General features: G+C 45.1%; 1 protein-coding gene across 1 annotated transcript in view; it reads right to left on the minus strand.

The window, feature by feature from the left end:
* LOC119393709 (uncharacterized) overlaps positions 1-11,482 on the minus strand; it is a 30,544-nt gene extending 19,062 nt beyond the window's left edge. Inside the window, exon 1 of the mRNA XM_049415956.1 lies at positions 11,407-11,482. Within this exon, the coding sequence (XP_049271913.1) occupies positions 11,407-11,482 (76 nt within the window). The remainder of the gene's footprint in view (positions 1-11,406) is intronic.
* Positions 11,483-12,008: the final 526 nt, after the last annotated feature.

Below are 12,008 nucleotides of genomic sequence, written 5' to 3' on the forward strand. Positions count from 1 at the left end.
CTTGAGACGATTTTTATACGCGGTTAACGTGCGCATTACGGCTCATCGGATACATGTACAAAGGTCCACCATCACGTTAAACATGTATTTATTCGATTAATACACTGAGAGCGGCCTAGAAAGATTCTGGCTCTTTGGTGGTGCAGAATTATTGACTCTCAAGTCTTAGACACTTCTGCAAGTTTCTTTTTTTTTCCAAAAGTGGAATGTGCAAGTGCGTTTTCAGTTAGACTTTATACCGAATTATGGAACGCGCAAGTATAGTACTTTCGGTACTTCGAATAAGTAGCACTCTAATATCTGCTTTGCCATTGTTACAAAGGGCTAGGCCATCTGTATGCGCTCATGTGCGTTGTTATGACGTCCAAAATTATGTAATGGTGCTCATCTCAGTTTCTGTTAAGAGTTACAAGCTCTGCATTTTTTTAAGTGCGCAGTACTTCAGGAGCCCCACCTGTCGTCCCTCCACAGATCTCATGTGGCGTCATCATGTTCACAATCAACTGGTCAATACAGGCCTTAACCAAGGCTATAAATGCTCAAAACTGGGTTAAAAGAAACTAACGATTGCTAAACGAATATAAATGACCTAAATATCCCAGATCTAATTGCAATAATTTTTAAAAAATCGCTAAAAACGCTTCGAAAACATGTGCCTGATTTCCGTGCCGCGCAAGAGGTGACGCCACCGCCTCGCCAAAAGCCCGATTGCTCCTTCCTGCGGCGTTCTCCAGCGCATTCGTCGCTACAACTCTACAGGGAAAACAACCTGGAGGAACTCGCTGCAAAAGACACGTATCTCAATTTGCCGTAACAAGCAGGAAGTCGATAAAGCGCAGCAGAAGGTAGCGCGCATGTCGCATACCGACTTTAAGCATCTCGATAACAAGATTCTTCTCGTGCCGGGGAAACCTTACCTGGTTGCGTCAAACAATGACGATATCGACGGTTTGGTAAACGGAACAGTGGCAACTTTATGAACGGCAAGCGCAGGCTGTCCGTGCAAAGCACTTCATCAAGTTTTGCAGTATAGTGGAGCGGCATTTAGCGCAGAATTTAGAACTACAGCAATCGCTACAGAAGAACGACATTTTCTGTTTCGTTTTTGATGGAGTTATAGGTATGTACGCCGAAGAATTGAAAGTTCAGGCTGTGGGGGAAATTTCTCGAAACATATTTTAACGAACAACGCAAAAGCCAATACGGCCACAAGTAGTGGAAGAAGCGCTATGGTGTGTTCCTTCCAATTTCTGTGTCCGTGTCGGTTTATGCGCTGTTTTTTTTTAAATATGTTGAGGGAATATACGCGCATATGAGTATAAGTGGATATGGACTCAACACGATACTATCCTTCAGTTAAATCCAAGTATACTTTGGCACATCGACTTTTTTCAGGCCTTCTACAAGAGTGAAAAGAAAAATGAAGACTGAGAAGATATTTAGGGAACTTGTTACTGTCTTGCCACTTTATTTTCGACGGCCCGTTTCCGCTTGCTCTCATGGATATCGACGGGACCCAAACGGTGACGTCAAGTATCCTCCGCATTAGCCTTGAGTGTAGGGTGGGCGTTGAACTTTGATACTTCGATCGCGCGAACGGTGGCTAGATTTTTCAAAACGAGCAAATCTGAAGAACGGGAAAGAGACAGATAAAAAAAAGAGAAAGCAAGAAAAAGTTAGGTGGGAGGGGGAAACGGTGAACAGCGGCGGCAAGTTCAACGACGACGTCCGCCCGCTCCACTATTGGAAATCGACGGGGACCGCGCACGGCAGTCGAAGCAAACTCGAAGATGGCAGGGGTGGGGCAATACTTCGACCCTCGAAGCACGTCCACGGAATTTCGGCCACGTACATGGGAGTTCCGAAGTAGGCAAAAACAAATAAACAAAAATTCGAAAACTTAAACGGCAAGAGAACCGGATAATGGGAGCTAACGGTAGCTTGGCGAGGGTAGAGTCGCGTCAAAAGGCGAGCCCAACGAAAGTCCTTAGGAGAGAAACACTGGCTGCAGCTGGATGAGGGGGAGTCGAGTGAGAACGATTCATAGAGTGCCGGCAGGAATGAGAGCATTAACACGAAAGTGTTTTATGCCGGGGTCCACCAAGACATCAGTGACGTATTTCCGTCACGGAAATGACGTCGAAAATTTACGCGATCAGATGGCAAAGAAAAATTGTTCCGTCAACGGGCATCGAACTCACGACCGCTCGGTCCGCAACAACAGATGCCGGGCACGCTATCCACTGCGCCACGGTCACAGCCTCTAGAGGCTTTACCAACGCGCCTTTTATATCTACCACTCTCCCGGTCGACGGGGTGGTGTTGCCCTCTGGGAGCGGTGAAGTAATTCGTCATTACTGTGACGCGCACCTGTGACGCGCATTACTGTGACGCGCATTACTCCGCGCACCTGCAACGTGTTACACGTCCGTCCCATTCAGCGCGTTTTCAATACAAGTTCAATTTTGTCAATGCCTTAACACACCGCGAGGCGGCGATATTAGTCCAAGCGTCGTAAAGGCGTCAGCGTCGCTCATAGCATCACGCTAATCCAAACCGAAAATAGCTCTGCGACGCGCGCCTGCCTTACCTGGCTGTAACAGCGCGTTCCCCGCTCACGCGCTCGCTCCGAGAAAAATTGCGGCCAGGCAACGGGGGCGGCGCGACGCGCTTTGCGTTTCCGTCTAGTCTGGCCGTCGTGTTCAAACACATTTTAACATGCGGCGGGATGGCGACGAAATTCTGCGTCCAATCAGCAACGCTCTTCTGGCTATTACACCTTGTTCTCTGATTACGCTTTCACCGTTAACTACTACAGCTACCACAACGGTTTGCTTAATAATTTAACATGGACGTTAGTCGTCGGCATGGAGATGTCCCACCAATCATCAAAGGGGATTCATCTAAACGGTGCTATAGCTGCCAGACATCAATATACATTGTACAAACTCTCTTATATCAATGTACAGTAAACATTCAGTTACTTCTGTAAGGGCACGCTTTACTTTCGTGTTATTCCGATTCCTATGACGGAGGGATCAACCATCTTTCGTTCAGAAGAGGATTAGAACAGAGAAAAAAAAACGGCAATGAAGGAAAGGGCATTTACACAACTCCTCATTAAGGAACACAATTGAAGCGAGTCCAAATTAGTTCGTGCTCACTAAGTTCTTGCGATGATAATGACCTTCCAAATTACTCGCTTTATCTTGTGAATCAATCGGATAAGACAGTAACCGTGAGCTCGGAAACTGCGCCGCTCAGTGGGCCAGCTAGACATTCTCATCTAGGTTGCCAGAGGACGTACGATTCCCTAGAAACGCGCTTTCTGATCCCCTTTGGCAACCCCTTCTTTTTTCTCGGTCTCCCCCTAGATCCGAGCGATGAGGCGAAAACGACGGCGTGTGGCGAAGCGGATGGCGCCGCCAACAGAGTAGTCGTCCGTGGAGCTATTCGGCGCCGACCGCCCGGTCACAAAGGATCAGCGGGGTCTTAATAGTTCGAAGGAGCCGTTAGGAACAGCAGTATCTGCGGCGCTGCCGCGAAGGAACCGTGGTGATTGCTTCAGCCACTGGAGCTTCTGGGACCGATGAGCGCCTCTTTGTTCGCACCGCACCGCTCCGGCCGTTAACAAAGTGGCCTGTTTAATTGGTTGATTTCGCTGCAGTATTTTCTTTTCGTTTTATTTTCTCCTCATTGAGGTGACTGGCTTCGTGGGCGGTCGTCGAAGTAATTATGCTCGAAACACAAAAGGACAAAGGAATTCTTCAATCGTTAACTGAAGTTACACGAGATATATTACAACAGTGTTCTCTGTAGCGCATTTGTTTGGTGTGTAGGTTTTCTTTCAGCAATCTTACTGTACGCTTAGATTACGCTGTCAAGGTTTGGCTGGAGCCACACCCTTTTGAGGATATATGAATCAGTACGAACGTGAATGTAGGATTTTCAGCGTGTAGCAGACACATCCGTTGTCTACTACACGTTGTTGCGTAATGCATGTGTTAGCCTTTTTTGGTTTCTTTGTTAATATAGTTTAGCCTAATGTATATAGCTCTGTGCTTTCAATCTAATTGTTTGCTTTTTTTACGCGGCCAAAGAAACCCGCGGTAATGAACATACCTTAGCAGACATCTGAGCAATGACCAGAGACGATTACTTGTCCGCGTGGCATCAGGTATATAACCAATGTAAAGATGGCAACTGACAGATGGGAACACAATGTCTACAATAAAACTTGCATAAACGCAGGTAAGATGTCTTATACAGGCTGGATGAAGTTTCTATAGGCGGCCCTATCTTAGTCAAAAGGCGCATTGGCGTCAGTTTCTTCTTTGTGGATGATAGGTACCGGTAGCGACACCACGTGACGTCAACCACTAAACCTAAAAAGCTAACCCGCCAAGAATGACACCAGCCTTTCCACAAAAATAGGTCCACGTTTCGAAATGTTGGCTAGCCTGTCTGCGGCCCCACCTCTGTTTATGCAACTTTCATTGTACACTAGGTATATACAACCTTTATTGTCACCAAGAAAGTTCAAACGCCGAATGAACCATGCATGCTGTTGAAGCTTGAGAACGATATTCCGCGAGGAGCTTCTAAAAAAAAGTGGTGACAACGTAATATGTACAAGGAGCAGTTGCAATAGCAGCCGATGGTCTACACTACCAACGGCAACGCTTCAAAAGAAATAACAGCTGTTATGTATGTTAGCCACACTGTTTAACTATGGTAGATAACCATTATTTTAGCACGCGAGAAGTCATGCGTACAATATACTAGTAATATAGAACGAAGCAAACAAAACAAGGCGTGTGTTGTTCTCACACGTTCGCTTGACGCCTCCCGCCTCTGTTTTCTGCTCGCGAAAGCTGCCATGTTACAGGCGTCGTAGCGACAGCGTGGCAACAATGCAGCAAAGTAACAGAACAACTCTTACGTCAAAACACCCGAAGTAAGGAGAGACGGTTAATGCTTTCCAGCTTGTTCAGGGTCGTTAGGCTCTTTGCTGTCATTAATCTCTCTCGTAGCAGCACACGCACATTTATATTTATCAGCGCATTATCACCCAGGCGTAACGGGTCCCGGAGTCCACGTCGCAAAAAATAAGGGAACAGAACCGCAAAAGGCCCGGGTGGCCGTATATCCGAGCTTGCATCTTCTGTTGTGTTACGATCGACTTTAGTTCATTAAAGTCAACAAGATACAAATAATCAGAACGCTAACGTGTTTTCGGGGACATCTTTGATGTCTAAGAAGGAATGATGGCCGGTTAATATTCTGCAATTTTTTTGTGTTTACCTGTTTATGTGCTTTTTGATGTACTGCTTTTCAAGCGTTTTTTGTTTCGTGGTCTTTTGATCAGTCTCTGTCTACTCAATGTGTTGGTAACAGAAACTTCCACTACGCAGTCTTATCTCAACTCAGTTTTTCTCTGTCGCAAAGACCATTACGAAGACTTCTCTCTGCATCTCTGTCACAATGGTTTTTATATGCGTCTTTCGTCTTTTCGCTGTGGGATTCTTTGTTCAAAGAACCCGCTGCGGTTGTTCTGTTTTGCATACAGCTCGCGTCATTTACTGCACCACTAGCAGAGTTGCTTCCCTTTTAATTTGGCTATTATAAGCTCAGAAATATGCATTTTGATGGCGCTAATATAGGCTGTCTATAACTAATTTCACTTTGCTGAACTCGACCTTGCGGAGTTCAAGCCAACTGACTTGTAACAACCGATACGACTATGCACAGCATGCGACAGTATAGACACCCGGCTTGTAAATCTCATTTCTGCAAGAAATTATTTCATTTGACTGTAGGCTCCTAACATGCGTCTCATTTACGACTGTTTCTCTAATTTTCAATTTTTGTGCTGATAAGGCTTTTGTCCAGCTCAGGCTGCTGTTGATTTTCTTGTGACACGAGCTGGCGACATGTTCATACGACCACGAACATGAAACAACTGTTACTGAACACCCGAACGCACCGTTCAATTTGTGCAGTAGGTGCTTCACATCAATTTTGTGCGAAACAACATTGAGGGGAAATGGCTTGCAGGTAACTACGTACGGTAAGCAATAAATTAAATAATAAAAGCTGGGCATTTACTGATCATTTAACGACTGGGCATTTACTGGCATAGAGAAGTTGTGCGGTATTTAAGTTTGCAATTAAACCAAACCACACAACCGGCGTCATACGCGTTTATCAAGTAGGTGTTAGGCTTCTAGATTACTTCTTGTCCTCGTGCTGGCCGTTATTACCATGACAAGATCAGGAGGCGTGAAAGCGCGCTGTCGCTCAACTTCGACATCACGCCATCTTCATTCCGTATTCGTTACTATTGGAACCACATCGATAGCATTATTGTATATGTTTACTCTGCACTCGACGTTAAACTAAATAGCAGGAGAAAGTCTAAAATTTGTCATCGATACGTTCTTATGACATGCTTTCGCTAAACTCATTTCATATGTAGACAAAGTCTGCCGCCATACCAGAACAACGTGGGATTCATTTCAAAAGCAACTGCTTATGAAAGAGCCCCGCGTCATTAATGTTAACCGAAGTGCTCGACCGGCACAACCTACTTCTAACTATGCGGCGTAAATATTAAAAATAGTTTCACCAGCCAAAAGATGAGCGATGTCGATAGACTCCTTATAAGCCACTTCGTGCAGTCGCTTCATTACTGGTACCTCATTTCGGTATCGAGCTGCCCGAATATACTTTACAGCATTATAATAAACCCGGCGCTTTCATAACCACACTCTAATAATTCAATCGATACCACGCGTGCACCTCTCAGCTATCTATTACTTCTCGCTCCCATTTTTGCATAACACATCCCGAAACGGAAATAAATAATCGTGATCTCATCGGAAAAGAAGTGGATAGTCGCTAGAACGACCAGTTTCGTAGGAAACTACGGAGCAAGGACGTATCAGCTATACCTAATAGCTTTACTAATGAAATAGCCTCGTAGTTGGAAAGGAAGAAAAAAAGCACTGTTCGGCGTTCGGTTCCCTCGAAGGAGCACCGCGCCGACTCACCGAGAAACAAACGATCTGCTCAGAATTCAATTTCGGGTCGCTCTCGCTAATGCGATCCCGGAAGCGAAAAACCTTAACGATCCCCTTTTCGACATTCGGGGCTTTTTGAATCCTGCGCCGGCGGCATTCTCAAAGAGAAGTATTACGGTTTCCCAGTGTTATTTGGTGGTGTGTGTTGTGTGTACGCGCTCAATCTGAGGTGCTGCGCTTTCTTCTTCATTCTTTGCAATAACCATTCTGTTCGTCGATTTTCTTCAGAGCCGGTTACCAATTCTCAACGACTTATATGCTTTGCTTGATAATTCAATCAAGTTGAAAATGGAGGAAACAAAATTAAAAACATCCTATGAGATGTCTTTGATAAAGGGCATTTTGAAAGTTATTTGTTCTTTAACTCTTTTTCTACACATAGAAAAAAAAAACATTAAAGCCTAAGGACGCAAAAAACAGTACCGTGAGCTGTCACGATACACGCCGAGCACATCTATGTCAGTCGATGATAAATTCTTCATATAAATCCATGATGTTTAGTGTATACAATTAAGTGACACATGCCTTCAACTATGCGCATGTTTTTAAACAAGCAAAGAAACCTATTCATTTCTCGTGCTTCTTGTCTTAGCACTATCCGTAGGCGACGGCTGCTTTTCTCACACTCGGAATAGGAAGTTTTTAGGCGCTCCGCCCTCAGCGGTACTGAAAGTTACAGCAAAAAGCGTACAAAAATTGACAGAAAAAGCAAGCGGTGTGAGCGGGTTCAGGTGAGCAATTACCCTTAAATTCACGATTTCAAAAACGTTCTATGCTTTATGTTTGTTTCATGAGCTTTCCCGTCAAAGCAAAATAATGTAAGTATCTTATTTGATTAATATGTAACTGGCAGTCCTTTACACCAACAGTTGAATAACATGTGTAACTCATGGAAACGCTAGTTTTCTGTTTCTGTGATTAGGTCCTGCGTCGTCAGTGCCGCAACCGGGTGTGGCCCATCACGTATACTTATCCGGTACTCATAACCATGCAAACGGCAATGAGTCCACAGACAGCTAAAACTATGTGATCACTGGTTACGTTGAACAAAAAAATGCAAAAATTGGGGAGGGGCGAAGCATGCAGTGTCCGCCGGTGTTTCCCACAACAAAATCGCTGCTAACGGGCAATGAGAGACAGAAGCAAAGGAAGAACAGCCCGACCGAGGTAATTCGCCACATTGCTTTGAGAGAGATTTTTTATGAGGAACTGGTGATGCCAAGCCTGAAACCGGGCATGTAGGAAGGGTGTTTCAGCTCCACTAACGTCGTCGGAGAACTGCGCCGGAATGCAGCTAATCCCAAGGTGCTTCTTCTTCTTCTTCTCTACATGCCCGGTTTCAGTTCCCTACGGCATGTAGGGAAGGGTGTTTCAGCTTCACTAACATAGTCGGCTATTTGCTGGTCTGAATGTTTGTTGCCTTCGTCATTTTTAGTGAACTGGTGGCGAGTTAAGCACCATTACTTTGCAGATATGTTTAAAGATGTGGTGTTTCAAATAGGTGACTTCACCGTCGAGATCCACGTTTGAGTCTGTGGTTTTAGATAAGAAACTTGAGCGCCTTGGTAAATGTCGTCGGGCATTCTGACACCGCTGCTAAGTTAAAGTTTCAGGACCTGGGGCGAGTAGAGGGATTTACCCAATTTTTGTGGTGCATACCCGTTTCTGATGGACCATGACTACTGCATGACACGCCGACAAGCCGAGACCCTAAACTGCTTCGCCGCTAAAAAAATGTTCACTTGCAAACTACCAAAAAATGCGGGGACGAATTCTAGAAACGTTTTGCTTGTTAGTACCTTTTACCATTGACCGTCAAACCTCGCAATCAATTACGTCTAACGTCAGGGTTGGCTGCAATCGGCTGCTAGAAACAACACAAGCGCAATAGCTTTCTGGAATACAGGCCGCTTTTAAGGCGACATAGCTAGCGAGCTCCACCACCGTATAAAATAAAGCTGAAAATAAAGCAACAGCCGTATGAAGAGTTTGTTATGAAAAGATTAACTTTTACTTTCTCAAATTCATGACAGCCGCAAAACAGAAGACGCTAAAAAAGCAACCTAATTTAATGGGATCTACGTCTAAATTCCTTGATCGGATGTACATCTAAGAAATAGCCGAGAAAGAGTGGTGGAAGTGTTCAGCTGATGCTCAGCGTAAACCTTAAATAAGAACTTCAAGAGGGCGGTTAGTAAACTCCGAGTAACACACAGGCAGGATAAGGAGTGTGTGTTCGGAAGCGGGCTGTTCAATTATTTCCGCCAGCTTTCCGTGGCTACTTACTGGGCGCTAGAAATAAATCATGAGTACAATAAGTGGTTCGCTTAGGCATTAACCTTTTCAGGTGCTTATACTCATCTACACAAAAATACGCAAAAAAAAATCTACTGTCCTCTCGCGGCAGCTCAACACTTTGATAGCTCCTTTGGGGCACGGTGCCAGCCTCGAGTATTTTTGATAAAGCGTCGTAATTTATGTTTCGCTACCACCAGCCTATGAAAAACTACGTCTGTATCCTTTTTTGTTTGTTACATTTTGTCAGTTTCCGCGTTGCGTAGCGCCTTGCCATGGTGTGCGTTAGAAGGGTAGCGAAGAATGAGCCACGCAAGAAAAATGCGCTTCTAGCCTAATATATCATCAACTGCAGTGCCAGTAAGTTACTGTTGCAACTCTCTACAGGCTTCTCTCACGGAGGGCGGAGTGCAGAGTGCAGAACTGCCCTATTTCCGTTCAATCATCGCATTCTTTCTCAGCAAATAGCTGCAGGAAATAGCGTGTGAACATAGGGTTTTCAGAGAGAGCGGGCGCCGTAGCAGACATTCTTTGAAAAACGGAGCAGTAAGTCAATATTAACAATAACATGCTTCAAATATTTTTTTTGGATTCAGACCTAAGTGCACATTTTACACGAACAAACATGACGACCTCCTTGCTCTTCCGCAGAAGTAAACGGCTCTGTCCCTCATAAAAGAAAAAAGAAGAAACGTTTAGCGCATGGCTATTCAGAACCGTTCGTTTATGAAGCACGCCGTAGTGGGTTACTGCGGATTAATTGTGACTTCTTAATGTTTTCTTACGTGCTCCTAAATCAACTTAGATGTCTTCTTTTTTTTTTTTCACTTCCACGCAATCAAAATGTGGCCGCCACAGCCAACATGGACCCACAACCTCAAACTAAGCAGCGCATAGCCATAGCTTCTGGAATATGTATAGCAAAATAATTTGCTAAATCAATAGCGCTGATTGAGAGTGTTAGCTTTCAACCAATGTTCCCAGCTGTCATTTTGCGCAAGCCCAATGAGACTTTCTGTGTCACACTGGGAGCTTCAAAACAGCTTGTACTTTCATTATCAGCCCAGAAAGAGTGACGAAATACTCACTGTAAATCAATACTTGTAGCTTAATAGAGGCACATTAATTTGACTGAGGATAGTAGTTCGCAGGGTCCCTATTTGGCCCTGCCAGATATTCAATTTGTAGTGCACGTCAACATATTAAGAGCTTCTGGTCTTGTCTTTTCTTACATTCATGAAAATAAGAATGTGGGTTACTCTTGGCGGCTCTACTGAGAATGAGCACCCCCAAGCGCTATTTCATAACAATAACTTCAGAGTCCATTTCCTTTGGACATCATTGTAACAGTTACGTTAGGACGTCTCTGAGAAGTGCTACTGCATGCGATTCATTTTGAGAGTTTTTTTTTTTTCAGAAAAGGTTCTCTGACTAGTGAGTGAATCTGGCCATCTTGCTCTACGCTTACACAAATTGCGATAAATAATATATTTGTGTATTTTTACGCGGCGAATATTACTACTGAAACTGCTTCAGCAAGATATATCGCATTCGTTTAGTACCGATACACAAATTGATTCAGCGTGATGTTCAAAAAGGAAACATTGGCCATGAACCGTGCTACATGCTTATAGTATAGTATAATAGTGCTACTAGCTTATAGTTATAAGGTTCGTTATCATCCCCTGTTCGTTGATCACTCGTGCCTGAAATACGATGCGTGAGAAGCACGCGCATGCGAGCCTTAATCTGTTCAAGGCGCCTACTACTGAAACATAGCAAACGCGACTGGGTAACGAACACAGAACCTCATGCCTAGCATACAGAAACCCACAGCCACTGAGCATCCGGCGTGGTAGCGTCTAACGATGAGTAGTCATCACTTTTGAGTGTGTTTCTTCGTACTTTCTAATCAACACGCATCCTGCGTAAGTCTTGTTTTAATGAATTCTATTTTAAGCTTAAGTAGAAGACGGAATTTTTTCCTCTACAATCGGCTGTGCAAAATATTATCCATAACGACACTCACCGACGATGCACAAGAGCATCCAAACAGCCACAACGGCGGAAGCTGACTTCACGATGCCACAGTATCCCAGTCGCATGGCTCCAATTATAAACAACACAGACGTGTGTGCAGAGAGAGGACGAACTAGCTGTGCAGTTTCAATGTTTTCTGGGCAGTAACGAGGCCCTATCCTTTGTCTTCAGCGTTGTCGACCACGGTTGTACGGCGAAATCAACGAAGGCGAGCGACGCCGGAATCGCCCGGCAAGGAGCAGGCAATCCCGGAAAGCCGCATACTCGGCGGGCGCACGCGTGTGAAACGCGGGGCCGCGAGGAGCAGTCGCGACCACCGCCGCCTGCCGAAATGAAAGACCGAGGGACGCCGCGCCGGGCTAGGACCCGCGCTCGGTTCCCGAAGTGCCCGCTAGGCGAGGCGAGCCCATCGACCCGCTCGAGGGAGAGCCGGCCGACAAAGCCGAATTCGAGTGCGATGCCATGGCTGTGCGAATAGATCACGCGCGTGTGATGCGCCTTGCGCGTGGCAGCTATACAGTTGACAGCGCCTCGGTAAGCGCTTCCACAAGAAAAAGACAACCACTAAATAAACAAAATCTTTTACCTTTA

Source organism: Rhipicephalus sanguineus, chromosome 5 (genome assembly GCF_013339695.2).
Source record: "Rhipicephalus sanguineus isolate Rsan-2018 chromosome 5, BIME_Rsan_1.4, whole genome shotgun sequence".
Classification (NCBI taxonomy): domain Eukaryota; kingdom Metazoa; phylum Arthropoda; class Arachnida; order Ixodida; family Ixodidae; genus Rhipicephalus; species Rhipicephalus sanguineus.